This window comes from Coffea arabica, chromosome 5e (assembly GCF_036785885.1).
Source record: "Coffea arabica cultivar ET-39 chromosome 5e, Coffea Arabica ET-39 HiFi, whole genome shotgun sequence".
Classification (NCBI taxonomy): Eukaryota; Viridiplantae; Streptophyta; class Magnoliopsida; order Gentianales; family Rubiaceae; genus Coffea; species Coffea arabica.
In genome coordinates, this window is record NC_092318.1 from 49071999 (window position 1) to 49091234 (window position 19236).

The 19236-nt window shown below is 39.0% G+C and overlaps 2 protein-coding genes across 4 annotated transcripts in view; both read right to left on the reverse strand.

Annotated features, from left to right (window-relative positions):
- Positions 1 to 113: 113 nt before the first annotated feature.
- Positions 114 to 19236, reverse strand: part of LOC113688315 (EP1-like glycoprotein 2) — a 32473-nt gene continuing 13350 nt past the window's right edge. For 2 of the 3 annotated variants that reach the window (XM_072048929.1, XM_072048928.1), the window contains 2 exons: positions 6612 to 7610; positions 114 to 627 (listed from right to left, as the gene is read on the reverse strand). In XM_072048929.1, coding sequence (XP_071905030.1) covers positions 236 to 627; positions 6612 to 7610 — 1391 coding nt within the window. In that variant the 3' untranslated portion in view covers positions 114 to 235. Of the gene's footprint in view, positions 5658 to 6611; positions 7611 to 19236 lie in introns of all 3 variants that reach the window. The other variant, XM_072048930.1, reaches the window with a different exon arrangement.
- On the reverse strand, positions 5702 to 6605 carry LOC113688316 (G-type lectin S-receptor-like serine/threonine-protein kinase SD2-5). The gene has a single exon (XM_027206114.2). The coding sequence runs from the start codon at positions 6466 to 6468 to the stop codon at positions 5797 to 5799; it is 672 nt and encodes a 223-aa protein (XP_027061915.1). The 5' UTR covers positions 6469 to 6605; the 3' UTR covers positions 5702 to 5796.

A 19236-nucleotide genomic window follows, 5' to 3' on the forward strand; every position in this document is an offset into this window, starting at 1 on the left:
TCTCGCTACAGAAAATATTTGAATTTTATCTGCCAAAAAAAAAAAAAAAAAAAAACCTAATAGAGGCATTGCCCTCATTACATAATAAGTAGCACCTGGAAAAAAAAAAGGAATTTGATCCAAACAGTTAATAAATATCATCAAGAAAAGAAGACTATGGTACATTTTCTTCCTAAAAGAAATAGTCATACAAATATGGAACCTAAGAGAAGGGCCTAATCTAAGAGCATTAGGATCATCTTGGTCCAGAGAGAACAGATGGAATTAAAGCAGTGACTTCTTCTGAGCCAACTTGTGATTTGCTCGTGGAGGAGATGCTTGGTCTTTTAAAGCCATAATCCAGATTTGTTTCAGTATCCATAACACCCTCCAAGACCTTGACCACCACTGACATTGCAGGTCTACTAGCATGGTCACTCTGCAGACACCAAGCTGCAACTTGCATCATCTTCACAACATCTTCTCTATTAGACTGCATATCTTCACTATATTGATCAATCATATCCACCAACTTTCCTTCTTCTGCTTTCTGCTTGAAAAGACTAAGCAAATGCATTCGTTCCTCTGGCTCAGATCTATCGACAATTTTCCTTCCACACAAGATTTCCAGTACCACAATGTTGTGTCCTGGCAAAATCCAAGCAGGTCATTCGTCAGTTGGGCCAGGTTGGCATCCTAGCTGGAGGAGTTAGTTAGAAAGGGATCTTTTCTGTTAGCTGGACGTCTGCATACACATGAGCACAATCTTGTATAAATAACTGAAGGATGTATCGGTTTAATCAGTTTTTGGAAGATCAATTCATTCTTATTCTATTTCAGATTACATTCTTTCTCTCTCTCTCTCACTCTTCTTCCCTCTCGGATCAGATCTGTTCTATTTCTCCTCTGTCTTCTCTTAACCTTACCCTGCTCAGGAAGCTAACCACAACAGTGGTATCAGAGCTGGTGGTCCTTGGACTATCAGCTACCACAAGCCATGGCCGAAGGAACGAGGATGAAGAGTTTCGAAGAACAGCTGCGGAAACAAGAAGCACGAATCCAGACTGTTTTGGATTCTACGGCGGCATTGGAGGAAAAGGTGGAAGATACCTTCCAAGATGTGAAGGCTCTATTAGAATCCAATCGACTGGAAATGAAGACATTCATGACTGATATGCATAACCAGTTCAGTGCATTTGCGAGAAGTGTGCATGGTGATAGGGGGATCCTAGGGAGCCCTAACCATAACAGTGGGGCTCAAGCTGGAAGAACGGTGGAAGGGGGAATTGGAGGTGGAGTATCAACAAGGAATCACTATACAGTGGCAATTCCTAAGCTGGAATTTCCTCAATTTAATGGGAGCAACCCCAGGGATTGGGTGAGGAAGTGCGAGAAATTCTTCCATCTTTGCAGGATCACGGAAGAGAACCAGGTAGATATGGCAGAACTGCACTTGGAAGGGCGAGCTGATCTATGGTACCAGAACTTCAAAAGAGACAAGGTAGGAGTCGGTTGGAACGAATTCAAGGAGGAACTCTGTAGAAGATTCAGAGAACTGAGGGAGGATGATGCCATTGAGGAGTTCAACAAGCTGCAACAAACCTCATCTGTATTAGCTTACCAGGAAAAATTTGAGGAACTGAGAGCATTGGTAATGGCCAAGGTTCCCAATCTGTCAGAATCCTATTACGTTTCTTGCTTCTTGAGTGGATTGAAGAATGAAATCAAGTCTGCTGTGAAAATGCACAAACCAGACTCTCTTCAGCTAGCTTTTGAGAAGGCTAGGTGGCAGGAAAATCTCTTGGAAGCACTCTCCAAAAACAGTAGAGCAACTTACAGGAGCCCGCTGCCATCTAGTTTCAATGGAGGACAAATTGGCGCCAATGGGAACAGAAGGATGCAACCAAACAATAGTGAAGAAATTAAGAAAAGTAGTGACCCCCAACCTGTCTTTAAGAAAATCTCGCCCTCAGAGTTTCAGTACAGGAAGGACAACCGTTTGTGTTTTAAATGTGGGGATAAGTTCACCCCTGGACACATTTGTAAGAACAAGGAACTCCACATGTTGTTGGTGGATGACGAGGAATCAGACAAGGGAGAGGAGGAGGAGGTCATAGAGTATAGGGGTACCAGTGCAGAACAAGCAGTGGTACTGGCTCTACACTCAGTCTCAGGTGAGTTGTCTTCTAGCACCATCAAAATGCAAGGCCTGTATGGTAACCAGCAGCTATCAGTTTTAGTGGATGGTGGGAGTACTAACTGCTTTATCCGACCTGCTGTTGTGCAATTATATCCTGAGCAAATCAGGAAACACAGACCCTTCAAAGTTAAAATTGCAGATGGTAAGGTTTTGCATTGCGATCAATGGGTGCCTCAGATGAAGTGGGAGGTCCAGGGCCACCAATTTGAGCATGATGTATTTGTTTTGGATCTTGAACCTTATGACATGATAATTGGAGTTGATTGGATGAGGAAATACAGTCCCCTCACATTTGATTTCAAAGCTTTACAGATAACCTTTGACAAGGAGGGAGAACAGGTCCTATTGAAAGGGGACTCTGAGACCGCACAGGTGAAGCTTAGGAAAGGAGAAGCTGCGGGCAAGGACATCAGACACAGGGTCAGGAAAGCTCTGCAACAATCCTGCATGGTGAAGGTTCACAACTGTCAGGTAACTAGTGTGCCTAACTCTCTTACTGAATTACTGGCTGCATATGAGGACATTTTCTCTGATCCTATAAACTTGCCCCCATCCAGATCGCATGACCATAAAATACCCCTTAAAGCTGAAGCTAGGCCCTTCAAAATTGCTCCCTATAGGCACCCCCATTCACAAAAGACAGAGATAGAAAAACAAGTCAAGGAAATGTTAACCTCTGGTATCATTCAGAGAAGTCATAGTCCCTTTGCCTCTCCAGCTCTTTTGGTTAAAAGGAAAGATGGCAGTTGGAGACTTTGCATTGATTACAGACAATTGAACAACCTGACCATCAAAGATAAATTTCTCATTCCCATCATAGATGACCTCCTTGATGAATTACATGGAGCTAAAATTTTTTCCAAAATAGACCTCAGATCAGGTTACCACCAGATTCGTATGGCTCCTGATGACATTCCAAAAACAGCTTTTAGAACACATTCTGGTTTATATGAGTTTCTTGTCATGCCTTTCGGTTTAACAAACGCACCTGCAACCTTCCAAGCTTTAATGAATTCTGTATTTGAACCTTATATCAGGAAATTTGTCCTTGTATTCTTTGACGACATCCTGATTTATAGCCCTGACCTTCCGACCCATTTACATCACCTAACTTTGGTATTAGACACCCTCAGAACACACTCCCTCTATGCTAAATTGTCCAAATGCACATTTGGTCAGAATCAAGTAGAGTATTTAGGCCACATAGTCACTGAGACAGGTGTGAAGGCTGATCCCTCAAAGGTTGAAGCTATGCTATCTTGGCCTACTCCTACCGATGTTAAGGCTCTCAGGGGCTTCTTGGGGTTGACAGGCTACTACAGGAGATTTGTGAAAAGTTACGGGGTGATTGCCAGGCCTCTGACCGAGCTGCTTAAAAAGGGGCAGTTCACTTGGAGTAAGGAAGCGGAACAAGCTTTCCAGAAGTTGAAAGTAGCAATGAGTACTACACCAGTCTTGGCTCTACCAGACTTTACTAAGTCATTTGTTTTGGAAACTGATGCCAGCCAAGCAGCCATTGGAGCTGTTCTGATGCAGCAAGGAAGGGCCATAGCCTACATGAGCCAGGTATTGGGTAGAAGGAACCAGGCCTTATCCATATATGAGAAGGAGTTGCTGTCCTTAATGACTGCAGTTCAAAAATGGAAACATTATCTGCTAGGAGGGCACTTTGTGATTAAAACTAATCATGAGAGTTTGAAGTACTTGCTTGAACAGAAAATCACTACACCATTACAACAAAAATGGTTGGCCAAGCTGATGGGGATGGATTATGAAATTCAATATAAAAGGGGAAAGGAGAATGTGGTGGCTGATGCTCTCTCTAGGAGAACAGAGGGGATGGAGGGAGGGAGCGAAAGTGGGGTGGCAGAAGTGCAAGCTGTGTCAGCCGTTGCACCTCAGTGGCTCTCTCTAGTGGGTGATAGTTATGTTGGTGATGGCAGCATCAAGGAACTGGTGATAGCTTTGACCACTGGTACCAATTCACACCCTGAGTACACTTACCAGAAGGGAATCATACGGTATAAGGACAGAGTTTTGGTGGGATCAGGATCTGACCTCAGGCAGAATCTGATTTCGTGTTTTCATGATACCTGTTGGGGTGGCCACTCAGGGATCCAGGGAACCTATCAGCGGATGAAGGCCTTCTTGTACTGGCCTAACATGAGGAAGGATATAGAGGTTTTTGTACAGGGGTGTGATATTTGCAGCAGGAGCAAGCCTGAAAATTGTCCATACCCAGGACTGCTACAGCCCTTAGCTATTCCGGATCAAGCCTGGCAACAAATCTCAATGGACTTCATAGAAGGATTGCCTAAGTCCTTGGGCAGTGATGCCATCTATGTGGTAGTAGACAGGCTCACTAAGTATGCCCACTTCATCCCTATAACCTCTCATTACACTGCTAAGGGCATTGCAGAAGTTTTCTTTGATCAAATCTTCAAGCTCCATGGACTGCCTTCTTGCATTGTGTCTGATAGGGACAAGGTTTTTACCAGCATTTTCTGGCAGGAGCTTTTCAAACTGCTAGGCACTAAACTCAGCTTCTCTTCTGCATACCATCCTCAATCAGATGGACAGACAGAGAGAGTCAACAGATGCGTGGAGACTTACCTTAGGAGTATGTGCATGCAACAACCAGGCAAATGGAAGAGGTGGCTGCCTACAGCTGAATGGTGGTACAACACCAACTACCACACTAGTCTGACCATGACTCCTTTTCAGGCCCTCTATGGATACAGACCTTCACAACTCACCTTATCACCTACGCAGACACTAGTTGCGGCAGTAGAGGATTGGTCTAATGAAAGAGTGAACTGGAATACTTTACTCAAGGACAACTTGTTGCAGGCACAGAATAGAATGAAACAACTGGCTGATAAGGGTAGGACAGATAGGAATTTTGAGGAGGGAGACTGGGTGTACCTAAAGCTACAACCGTACAGACAATCTTCTGTGGCTTTAAGAAGGAACCTTAAGTTGTCTGCCAGGTACTATGGACCATACCAGGTTGAGCAGAAGGTGGGATCAGTGGCCTATAAATTGAAGCTACCGGATGGATGTTCAGTGCACCCTGTGTTTCACGTTTCCCTTCTTAAGAAGTCTGCCAATGGGGGCCAAATTCACCCTACACCTCCTGAAGCAACTGCAGAAGGAGAGTTCAAGGTGGCTCCCAAGGCCATTCTGGACAGGAGAGTCATTTACAGGAAGGGCCAAGAGGTTGAACAAGTGTTGATTGAATGGGAGAACTTGAATAGGGATGACTCCACTTGGGAAGATTGGTCTTTTGTCCGAGTGTAATTTCCAGAATTGAATCCTAGCAATTTCCAGAATTGAATCCTAGGGACTAGGATTGTTTGAAGGGGGAAGCAATGTTGTGTCCTGGCAAAATCCAAGCAGGTCATTCGTCAGTTGGGCCAGGTTGGCATCCTAGCTGGAGGAGTTAGTTAGAAAGGGATCTTTTCTGTTAGCTGGACGTCTGCATACACATGAGCACAATCTTGTATAAATAACTGAAGGATGTATCGGTTTAATCAGTTTTTGGAAGATCAATTCATTCTTATTCTATTTCAGATTACATTCTTTCTCTCTCTCTCTCACTCTTCTTCCCTCTCGGATCAGATCTGTTCTATTTCTCCTCTGTCTTCTCTTAACCTTACCCTGCTCAGGAAGCTAACCACAACAGCTCCAAAGCTATAGACATCTACTTTCTCTGTAATAACTGCAGAGAGCCACTCTGGAGCCAGATAGCCAGGAGTACCTCTCATAGTGGTAACAACTTGGCTTTGGTCTCTATCAATTAGCTTGGAGAGCCCAAAGTCAGATAGCTTAGCATTGAACTTATCATCCAAAAGAATGTTTTGGGGCTTTATATCCAAATGAATAATTTTCTGTCTACAATCTTCATGGAGATAAGTTAACCCCTTGGCTATATCAAGTACTATTTTCCTCCTGCATTTCCAGTCAAGGACAATTTCTTGGCCTTGTCTATAGATCCACTTCTCTAGAGATCCATTACTCATGAATTCATAAACTAAAAGTCGGTGAGATTTTTCTGCACAAAAACCTACCAATCTTACCAAGTTAACATGATGAATGCTACCAATACTTTCCACCTCAGCCAAAAATGATTTCTTCACTTGACCAATTCCATCAAGACATTTTACTGCAACCTTAGTGCCATCTCTAAGCGAACCTTCAAAAACTGAGCCAAATCCTCCCTGCCCAAGTTTCTTACTAAAATTTGCTGTTGCAATTTTTAAATCTTCAAATGGAAATCTAGTTGGCATTCCCGGTACATTGTCTAAGTCGCCCTCCTCAACCTCCCTGGCTAATCTTTTCTTTCGGATTATACAGATTGTCAAACCAATGAGGACGGCCAATAAAATGAAAGCTGCAATAGCATATCCATTTATGACAAGAGCTGGAGTACCTTTAGGAGAAGTTTTTGCAGGAGCTGATGCATTTGGTGTGATCTGCACCTTCATGAACACAGATGAATTATAATGAGTCTTGTCCTGCTCATTGTTCATCAATGAAAAGATCTGGGCAGGTAAATAGCAATCCCCATTAGAAGAATTTGAACCATAACGGAATATAGCTGCTTTACACGAACAGTTACCTAGACATGCTTGCTTACAGCTATCCATATTGGTACTAGTAATATCTGCATTCAATGTGAAGTAAGTCATATCTTTTAGCTCAAGAAAATTATGATATCGTGAAGCATTGCAATTCAAAGGAGTGATCTCAGAACAGCCAAGATTTGGCTGCCTTCCATTTATTTGTGTAAAATAGTTCATTGAAGCATTGACTGATCTTGGACAACTGCACTGCCCATTCGAGCAGATGCCATTTTCTCCACAAACCGTGGGGTAATTGCAATCACCAAGATAACCAGTAAGAATATCAAACACCTCTTTCCACCCGTCTGCCCACTCATATAGTCTCAAATGCCCATCGGACCCCAATTTCATGTACTGAGCTGAGGAAATCTGAGGCAGGGCAATCACTGAATCCGGATCCCTTGGTTCAGAAGAATGTATATACAAGGCTAAGCTTCCGTTTTGGAACTTGGCATAGCTTGCTTCTTTATTTGCCTTTGTATTATCAACTAACTGTTGATAATAAATTTGTGGAGGATTTGCTTTTACAGAAGCAAACAAACCTTCGTTGTTAACAAAAACAGAAAACAAACCTCCTTCAGTTGAGTTGGTAATTGAAACACTAGCCGTCAACTTCTGCCCAGATACCAATTTTTGCCCTGGAACCAAAGAATCAGTAGGATGATCAAAAGATTGCCAGACCACCAAGTTATTCATATCAAAGAGAACCAGGTTTCCTTCCTCGGTCAAGTTTAAACCTACGACGGATCTTCCTGTCGTGTTTGTAGACCAAACTGAAGCCCCATCAGCATCCCGTAAAACCAAATCTCCTCCTGATGTAAGTTGCAGGGTTGCATTGATTTTGACAGGATTATTTCGATTAGCCGACCAGACAACTTGTGGAAATCCTGAGCTTGGCATGACAATGTATGAAACACTGTTAGTCTGAACAATAAAGATTGCAAACATATAGCTATCACATGTGCCATTGCAAAAGAATCCACAAGCATATCTAGGCCCAAATGTTCCTCTGAGCAGAATGGCTCTCACCTTTGAGCCATCTGTAAAATCAACAGAATGGTTAGCTGAGACACTATTGATCCACGTAGTAGACAAATTTGCAGTAGGATAATCAAAAGGCTGTCCATCTACTAACTGAAGAGAAAGAAGAACGGAAATAATTATAAAATTCCAACATTTTGGAAACATTTTCAGCAGTTCTTGGATAGCTGGAGGAGAGGGATTAAGGTCCTAGGAATAAGAGAGCTCCTTTTTGGAAATATAGCCTTCGGTGCAGAGACTGACGAAAGGATAATCGGAGTTATATTTTTGTTCCCTTCAAGCTTTCATTATAAAAAGTAGTATTCTATGATAATCAAACTTTTAATTAAACTCAAGTTATTTTTATTCCCTTCAAGTTAAGTATTATATGACAATCTAACTTTTAATTACATTTACTTAGGATTATTATAACATTGATAAGAGCAAACAATCATTAGTAGCTAGCTAGTATAGCTTTTAAATAGCAACTAATTTGTCTTTATGTAAATTTATGATAAACCAACCCCTAATGTAAGATTGATTTGAATTAAAAAAGAAAGTTAGAAAACTAACCCCAAAATGTAAGATCAAGAGTATTAGTTAAAAACAAACACAAAATGTAAAAATTTTTAATGTACTTGCTTATAATTGATCATATGATATTGAGAAAGGAATAATTCAAACAAATGATTTTAATTCAATAATTGATGTATTTGCGTTGCTAGGAAATAAAATGATTGGAGAGTCCAAATTTGATATCTTGTCTTTTACAACTAAAAACATCTTATTGTTAGTTATCGTACAACTTTCGTTTTAAATTTATTACACTTTATTTACTATAATATTGTTTTACTAGTAATAGATAATGTGCTCTGCATGTGATTATAATATCATAAAATATAATATTCTCATACATTAATATTGGCACTAGCTTTGCACTTGCCTTGATGATGATGAAAATAATGAAACATTATTTTTTTTCTAAATCAATAAATATGATATAATAAATTTTAAACATGATAATAAATTAAAAAGAACATAATATGAAACTTCAATAATCAATTAATAAAGGTATAATTGAAATAACAAAAACTAAAATTATAACAATGCTTACACTTACATTTTAAATGAAAATATCAAAATTCACCGTACTTTTTATATAATAATGATATTAATAATGATTATATGTGTGACAACAACAACAACCCCCCGACCAACCACAAACACAGAAAAAGACTTAAAATCTTGACCCGTCATTGGTTGGATGTGAACAAGGGATTAGACCACAACTGTTCAGAAGTTTCCTGCAGGCAGATCTAGCAAGTTTACTTTTTGATTTGTTGGGCAAATCTTTTCTGCAGACATGATGGTCAACTCGTGTAGGATCCATCTGAAGCTTCATGTTTTCCACAAGATATTTTCTAAAAAGGCAGCCTACTGAAAACCAGCTCAAGATATCGCGTGGTGCACGGATAAAAGGCAACCGAAACGCGTATGCCATTGACTGTGGTCTCGCTAGACACATTCAATGTTTTAAATTTATCCTCTCTGTTTTCCGTTCCTGTTTAGGGTTGATGCTAGACCGGGTAGCTTGACTCGGCTCGCAAGCAACTCGGTCAGCAGCTCGGCTCGAGCTCAATTTGACTGAGTTCGAGTTACTTGATAGAAGCAGCGAGCCGAGTTCAAGTTTTAATATTTTGCATTCGAGTCTAATCGAGGTTTTTATAATATATATTTTAATTTTTATTATTATAAAATGTCAATAATATCTTTTATTTAAAATTAGAGCAAATTATCCGGCTGGCCATTAAACTTTTGCGATCGTTGAGTTTTGGTCACTCAACTATTAAAAGTCTGGTTTTGGCCACTAAAATGCATAAAGTTAAAATTCGTGGCCATTCTGTTAGATTTGGCCGTTAAATTCACCGATCTGTCTGTCTGCACGATTTTCAAAACAAAATGCAGGGTTAATTTAGGAAGTTAAAAATAGCATCTTCTTCTTTAGGCCAAGTTCCTCAAGTTCCTTCCTCAAGCCCAGAAGCATTGGTGATTGAAGTGGGAAAGATTCCAGAGAAATTGTTTTCCGTAACAGCTATTAGTTTCAGATTTGGTAGGGTGAGACCCACATCAATTGGGAGATTGCCATGGAAGTCATGGTATGGAACTCCAAGTAGTCCTTCCTGCAACAGAGTCAAAGCTGCCGGAATGCTGACTCTCCTAGTCAATAGGGCTATTGAAACCAATCCACCCTAAGCAGCAGCCACCCAAGAGATCCACAAAGGACCGCCATACCAAAGTTGACGACCGAGGCAGGCGTATCCGAATGCCGGCTGCCTGTGCAGCTAGGGTTTTCCAGTTGACTCGAGAGCTAGGTCACAAGTCCGACGGCGAGACAATCAAGTGGCTTCTACAGCAAGCCGAGCCAGCCATAATCGCCGCCACCGGCACAGGAACCATCCCGGCTAACATTTCAACCCTCAACATATCCGTCAGGAGCAGCGGCTCCACTCTCTCTGCTCCTCCTTCAAATTAAGGAAAAAAATATAGGGAAGATTTGTTTAAAGAGGAAGGATCAAGCGGCCGCCAAGGAGACGGCGCAGATGAAACTTCCCCTTCTCCTTCAAATAAGCAATTCAAAGTAGGAGGTGGTGGTGGTGGCATGCAGATACTGGTGGCGTTGCAGATACGCTCCGAAATCTACTGGTGGCGTTGCAGGAGTGATGCCTGCGGTGGATGAAAAGGGTCTGACGAAGATTTGAAGAGGGGCAGGAAGAAGAACAACAATTTTTTAGAGAAGCATTGAATGCTATATTGAATTCCTAAATTAACCCTATCTTTTGTCTTGGAAATCGCGCGAACGGACGTATTGACGAACTTAACGGTTAAACCTAACAGAATGGCCTTATATCTTAACTTTATATATTTGAGTGGCCAAAACCAGACTTTTAATAGTTGAGTGACCAAAACTCGACGATGGCAAAAGTTTAATGGCCAACCAGATAATTTGCTCTTAAAATTATATGTAAAATATTAATTTTTATTACGTGAGTTTGATTAGGCTGGATTGAACTCGAATAAACTCGATTGAGCTTGATTTGAATTGATTAGATTTAATTAAACTCGAGCTCGAGTTCGAATAATGTAAATTGACGTCGAGTTCGAGTTCGAGCTTGAATTTTAAAAGTTCGACGAACTCGAGCTCAATCTCGAGCTTAATTATTTTACCTCGAATAGTGCTCGAACTCGACTCGACTCGAACGCACCCTATTCCTGTTCAAGAATAATCTAGCAGCCTAACACCCAATAAGAAACATAATGGCTTTAGACATTGGTTTTTCCAGCTTTTGACTAAATCAGCTCAGTAATTGAAGAACTTGTAATAGTCATGTTGACTTGTTCTATTTGTTTTAGTCGTTTCAATCTCTTTATTCGCAATTGTACTTCTTGTTCATAAGGTTTCGAACACAGACTGAGGTTAAGGATCATGATGGCTGAAAATTACAGAAAGATTCCCCTTGCGTTGACCTTCCTCAAAAACTTTCCAGGAATGGCAGATGATTACTTATTCAAGTGTACAGAATGAGTGTCTAAACTTGACGGAAAGGAAAAACAAAAGGAATACGGGGAGTCAGTTGTTTAAGCCTACTTCCCTTTCCTTATCAATCCAATGATGATAGATTGTAATTTTATCATTTATTTTATAATTAATTTTTTTTATTACCTGACCCAATGTGAATTAATTGTTAGATTCTACTCACTTTTAATATTTTATATTTATTTTAGGGAGTAGAACGAAAATATAATAATAAGTGTCAATTTAATAGGAAAGGAGTCCAAGTCACAGAGCTTACCCCAGGAGCATTGTTGGCAACGGAAAAACTTGGGCCCATTTCGGTAATTGCTGAGAAAGAAAGCAAGCCTGGGGAGTCTTCGTTTTCTACACAGGAGCCGCCACAAGTAGCAGTAGACTTTTTCAACATATCAACATAAGTAGATAAAGAGCGAAGAGCTCTGATGACCTGGAGTTTTTCGTCGTCCTCTCACGTGCCGCGCATGTGATTGAGACGTTGTTTTCTTCGCGCATCGCGCGCCTCTTCTCCTCTGCCGAAACCCCATGTGCCTCCTGCTGCGTTGTCTGCCTCTTCTTCCCACTGTCTTCTCTCTCTCTCTTTCTTTGGGCAATGTTGCTCTGTTGCTTATCCGACTATTCTGAGCCTTGGTACGAGAGCCTGTTGAGCTAACCGGTTATCTTCTAACCACGCAGGTATCAGCGAGCCTCGGTCTCTCGCGTTCTTTGGGTTGCTGTGTTCCAGGCATTTGGCTCTCCTCCTCTTCTTCCGTTGTGAGTTTTCTTCTTCTTCCTTTTCTTCTTTTCCGGTGAGGTGCAATTTTTCCCATTAGCTTTCTGCGTGAATCTTTAGCCTGGAACTGATGTTTTTGTTCTTTGTTCCCCTTCTCCAGACGCGCAAGGACCATCGAACCTCTGTCCCTCGCGTTTCACTGGGTCTCAGTCGTCCAGATCAGCTGCGGTGCGTTCGATTTTCCTTCTCCTCCTCCGTTGTAAGTTTCCTTGTTCTTCCTTTACGTTGAGGTGCGGTCTTCTCTGTTAGCTTCCCCTGTATTTTTTTTTCTTTATTTCTTTTTTCAACTGGCTCTTGTTTTGCTCTCGGGAAAGGTTCGATCTTGCCACCCGTTCGGATCACCTCCTCCTCCGCCGTTTGGATCGTGCTTCGTTGTGCCTCTCTCTGCATTTTTTAGCCTAGAGTTGCTATTTTTCCTCGAACCAGAGGTGTCTGTTCTCCGTCACAAGCTCACCGAGAAGGACGCCATCATCGCCGACCTTCAGTCCCTCGATGCCTCCCTTTCCGACGCTTCCGACAAACTCACCCTCGCTGCCCAAGAAAAGGTCCGATTCTTATAACCAACCCGACCACTTGAACCGTTTTACTTCTCCAATTACTACTTATAGCTCTAAGTTTTCTTCTTCTTCTTCTTCAAATGCTTATCTTTAGCCACAATCCCAACAGAAGAAGCAATACCCTCCATGTTAATTCTCTGCCCTAATGCAGCTTTCAAATCTACCCACCACATGTTTGTAAAAATACCCGAGTGGATCTCTAAATCACTATATGCTGTTTCTAGATATTCTCTTTTCTGGGTTCTCTGAGTTTCAATGGAAGAGTAAAAACTTTGTGAAAATGAGGTTTTTTCTGACATGGGTACTGGGGGTTTTTTGGGCTTTTTCTCCTTTCCTGTTCTTTGCTGCAACTATTTGTTGTTGTAAGTGTCAGAGGGGTCCTGGTGAATAACGTTTCTGGGGAATAGAGGGAATAAGCATTGCTCGAAAAATGGAGATTTTGAAGGTAGAAACGTTTAGGGATGGGATAATAGCAAGTGTTCCATGGAGTAGCCGAGGTTGTTAGCATGTTCAACCAATACTATTGTTTTCCTGATTAATTTAAGATCAAATATGGTTTAAAACGTGGCGATTGGAGATTGGATTTTTAATTTTCCCAGTGGAGATAAAATCCAATGCTGGCCTGAGCCACAGAAACATGATACTGGAATGAATTGATGTTGGGTCAGTGCAGTCGGTTCTGTGCCAACCATAGGCGACGTTCTTGATGGGGTGATGAAACTTCCTGATAAGTGATGAAATCCGGTTGTCTTTATAGTCTGGCCTGTATTTCCTTTATTTTTTTGGTAAAAATTTTGTGGGGATTGATTACTTTTACTTGATTTTAGTTTATATAGTTATTTTCTGCAGCTAAAGTCTGTCATTTTAATTTTAATTTGGTCATATGGAATGTATACTATTATTATTTTTGGGATTGAATTTACTGTTTTCAGCTGCTCTTGACTTATAATTTTGATTTTGTTCTTTTATTATGCTCACGTTATTACAATTCTATTACTAATACGTGACCTTAATGAAAAAGAATATAAAAAAATGGTCCAAAGTTTTTTCTTTTTGTTTTTTTGGGTTGAGATAATTCTTAACTTCAAAAAAACGGTGTTAAAATGACTTCAGAATTCTGATGAATTTTGTTTGAAAGAAAAATGGCTATGGTTAGCAATGTGATTAATTACAAGAGGTTAGGAGTTTGTGGGTCGAAACCGAGGTAATTTTGTTATTTACGAACTTAATGGAAGAGAAGATTTTCGTATGACTGCTTATAGAGTTGGTGGATCCATTGAGCTAATAAATCACGCCATTTTTTTTGGGGTTGCAAATGATTACCCAAATTTTATCATTATTTAAAAGAGAAATATAGTTCAAAATAAAAAAGGTAGAAAATCCTAGGAGCAGGTATTCCCACTTCATATCAAATTAAAATTGGCTTTGATTCTAATCTAGAATGTTGTCAATTAATCTGCTGTTTCGCCTGTGTTATTGGAAAACTCTATGCCTTCGGTGTCCAAAAAAATGGGACTCTTATTATCTTTTAAAGGCTTTTCTGTGTCTCTCTCTCCCTTGTTCGCATCTGCTATTTGATGCTCTGGACTCTTGCGCGTCTGTAACGCTTAGGCTGCATTTGTGCTGTTTTGGGGCTTAGCCTTTGATGCAGAGTTTGGTGTTGTAATGTTCACACGGTTGGCTGCTTTTCTAAAATACATTTTTTCTTGACACTTGATTTTTTTTTTTAAATTTTTTGCACCACATTCTAGCCGTCGTCTTGCAGTATCTTATTCTTTGTTACAATATCTTTACTTTGCTGTGTAATTTTTTCGATAAGCGCAGGTATCATTATGCATAGGTTATTATATATTTGGAGATACTCAGACAGCATATATCTACTTAATCTTCTTATTACAATCAAAGTGGATGGTTGCACGATTAGTAATTAGTATGTTACTATATTGAGTGAAAATTTTGAGCTTTTCCATGTATGTTGTTTATCTTATCCTTGAGCTTTCTTCCATACAGGAATTGCTTTGCGTATCATCTACGTGTCTGTGGCTGATGAGGTTGTTAGTTTGATAATTGACTTGTATTGATTCTTTTCTTTCTTGCAGGTCATAAATTTTGAGATGCTTCAAAGTGCTGCGGGGTATGTACATCGAATTGGTTGTACTGGAAGAGCGTATAACACTGGTGCATCTGTCTCTCTGGTAATTTTCTAAAGACTAAATTGGAATTACTTTTGTAACTGAATTTATACCCTGACTTCCAGATTGAATTTGGTTGATCTTCATTTTTTTGCAAGCAGAATTGATGAACAGTAGGATTGCTTGAATATTGACTAGAATCTTCAGTAAATTATTGGCTCATATATATCCATGTTGTAGAAGTTCTGTCATCCTTCGTAATCATGGTTTTGGTTTTCAGTTTTTTCTTTGTGTTTATTGCATATTGAAATACGCCTTTTGTTTTTTATTTCAAATATTAGATTGTGCTATAGGTTTTGCCCCTATTTTTTGCTGTTCTTTTTTATATCAGAATTCCTAATATATGTTAGCACATGAATAATGTCTCCCCTAATATGATTAAAGTGATTATGGTAATGCATTTAAAATTATTTTGATCATTTTCTTATATGTTTCTTATCGCCCTCTTACTTGATCTTGAGTAGGTGTCCTCTGAGGAGAATGACATGTTTGAAGGTATTAAATCCTTCATCGGTGAAAGTGATAACGTGGACTCCAATTTTATAGCTCCATTTCCATTGCTCACTAAGAATGCTGTGGAGAGCTTGAGATATAGAGCTGAGGTAAATATTGCCTTCCTTTATTGCATAGTAAGTTGTAACTTTTTGAACTTATTATGCGTTAAGCATCTCTTTATGCTTGCTTTGCTTCTGTGGTTCTTAAAAAAACCCTTTGGCGTCTGCCTCGAGATATTGAAGTTGTTTTGTGCTGTGTTGCTGTTTTGCTCTGTGCTTTTTAGCCTAGAGTTGCTATGTTGCTATTTATACGTACCGCTTCAGTTAGAGCTTTGCTTCTTGGGATCGGTGTGAGGTTATGTATTATTTTTTTGTTTTGACTCTAAAAATTATATATTAATTGCCTTTTGTCGTTAAGCCACCGCACCTAATTGCCTTATCTGTTGCCAGCATAAATTTTTTTTAAAACCGAATTTGGATACTTACTGTTGCATTATCAACTTTTCAATTCTGTTACACATTTGGGCTATACTTTGTCAGTGTAGCAGGGCGTTAGCCTAAACCTTCGGGTTGCTGATGCTCTTGATGGAAAGGAATTGTTGTGCTATGTTATACGTGCTCCTGATTTTATTAGACCAACTGGAATCAGGTTTACGATTGTTACGGCTTATTGGGTTGGAGAAGCTGCATCTGTGGCCATGTAAAATGTGCATTTCCTGATGTGACATGCCTCTTTCTGGTATCATCTCTACCTTAGAAGTTGCCGAATTAGTATTTTCTCTGAAATATATTTTTCCCGTGCTTTCCTTCAAATACGTTTTTATTCTCAGGTTTTTGCTTCATTATTATTTTTACTTTCTGTGGTGATGGTTCATGATTTCAAGCATGAATTCGTCATGATTTACTTGTAATTTATGCACATACAATTCAATAAGGATTTCAAAGGTTATGTGGCTATGAATGACCATTTAGCTGTAGTTTGCCTATTTTGATTGTGGAACAGATTGTCCGTGTAATTTATTTACCTTACTTTTACTCAACAGAAAGAACTTGCTCAACTGACTTGTGAAAAAGACATATGGGCACACAATCTGGCGGAATGGAATAGGTGATGATTTTCTGCTCTTTCCTTGCTTGTTCCTTGAAGTTCTGAAGTAGCCTCTGCAAGATTTCTGCAGAAGCATAATATTTTTTGCTTTTTTTTTTGGATTAACCCTTGTCCTTTGCATTTCGTGTTTTGTCCTTGTGTTTTGATCGTATGTGACTTCTTTGCACATTTTTTTTACAAGTTTTTTGCTGCAATGGTTCTTGAATTGACTTGCTCGGTGAAAATTTTTGTGTTACATTTTATGTCCCTATGATTTAGTTCTATCCATTTGTGATAATTCTTTATGTCTGTTTTCTTGACCTGATTGCCAGATTCATTTTTCAGTATTATTCGTCTTCATTCCAGTGGGAGCTCACTGCTCTAAATTAGACTTTTGCTGGTAGCCTTCTAACCTCAAATCCAACATTGCTTATTCCTCTGATTTTGGTAATTCTTAAAACTCTGTTAAATGTATAAAAATGTAATATTTGTTTCCCTTTTCTGATTTTTTTCTTCTGGGGTTTTAGAGCAATGTGAAGAAAATGAGACTATGAAACTGCCATCATTTAAAGAATGCAGTTTACATGAGCTGAAGGTGGCGACTACAGGATTCTCAGTTGAATACATTGTATCAGAACATGGAGATAAAGCTCCCGATGTTTGTCTACAAAGGGCAGCTTGAAGATGACGGCTCTTAAATTGCTGTCAAACATTTCAATAAGTTTGCTTGGCTGGATTCTCGGCAATTCCTGGTTGTTATTACTTCTTTTAAGCAAGGCCCAGCTATAGTGTTTCACAAATGTGATATTATCTTATTTATGTACGTGCTTTGATATCAGCCATAGTACTTAGTTAACCATGAGTATGGTGGATGTTATTCAGGTTTAAGATTTGTTGTATGCAATTTGTAGGTTGATAAGTGAGGAAACTTATTGTAGGTTGATATGAATTGAAACATTGATTATACGGTTGTTATACCTTTGTTTAAGGTCAAATGGGATGAAGCATTTTGTTTCTATCAATAATATAGAGTCAGTTTCATTTATTTTCTTACTCACTTTGGCCCTTACTATTTTGCATTTTCCTGCTTATAGCTCTATCAACTCTCCTCTTTAACTTTTCCTTTTTTTTTTCTAATTTTGGGAATGATATGAGAGCATGGAAAGATAGTAAAATATAACCGCTAATGATGCTTATAAGTTTTAAGTAGCTACATTATTAGGAAATTAATTGAACTCGTAATTAAATCAAATCATAATGCAACCTAACTTTGAAATAGCAATGGCAGATGACAACTTAGATGGAGTCTTATAATATTTTGATTCTTTAATTTTGATTCTTTAATGAGAATGACACTTACTATTTTTTATATGATTACATACTTAAATGAAAGTTTACTCTAATTTTGGTTTAATATTTTTTTTTTGGTTTAGTTGTAACTAATTCCATCAAGAAAAACAAATTTCATTAATTATCCATTTTGAATTAGTATAAATTATTTTGTTAAATTGGGCATCTCCATCCTTTTTCCCACCGTGCGTAGCACGGTTTATGCCTCCTAATAGATAGAAAATTGTGCAGAGAACAAGCACTACGGGGAGTCTTAGCTTTTTGCTTTTGCTTTTCGTCTTTTAGTGGGCTTTTTCCTTCGTATGAAAAGACCGAGTGAAAGAATTGATCACTCTTCGTAGTTTAGCTTTTCCTTTCATGATTGGAGCGAATTGAGTTCTCTAAACCGAAAACCATGGCCGCAATTATTTCTGAATTTCCGCGAGGGTTTTCCTCACCAAGGATGAACTAAATTCTTTTTTTCTAGTCAAGAAATAACAGAGGTTTTGGTTCATCTAAAAATTGTGAGATCGAATTAATTTTATTTATTCCTTTTATTTACTGGTATTTGCATATTCTCTGTTTATAATGCTTATAGTTGTTTTGTTAATTAAATATTCTGGACCCGGACGTTGAATTAATTTAGCAACCTGATGTCAATTAGAGCGTTAAATTCGTAATTATTTAATTGCTCTAAAATAGTGACAACTGACATGATTGGAATTGTGTCAGAAGAATACGCGGGCTAATCTAAAATAACCCTGGTAATGCGTTATTTGGTTAGAATATGGCTCCTCTAATACGTAAGGCAATTGGAAAATTAAATCTTACGAGCGTATCTAAAATTATTTCTCAATTAAAATAGTGATTGATGGGCGTACCTCAGTCATCGATACAGTAAGGAGGAGTTGACTGTCATCGCTTGTTTGACAGTTATAACCTATTTATTAATTAATAATTGGAATTATCTCTGCATCGATGATCAATTAATTGAACTATTGCCAAAGTTATTTCTTGACTAGAGCTTAGTTATTATTCCTTTGATTTTAATAGTTTGTCATTTAATTTCTAGTTAGCTATTTATTTTTGTATTTTACTTATTTCGAACCGTTTAATTATTGCCACTGCTATAAAAACCCCACATTGTCAATTTGAACTCTAAGAGAGACGAATATCCCCAATCCTTATGGATTCGACCCTACTTACTACTATACACAGAAAATTATATTTTCTCCGAATAAGTATTTATTATTGTACAGGTCCGACACCTGTCAATTTTTGGCGCCGCTGCTGGGGACTGGCGTTATTATTTGTTTCTTTTTAAGTTCATTTTTGCTCTAATTTTCTGGTATTTTTTTAGTGTATGCCTCGCTCTTCTCGTACAGGTGAATT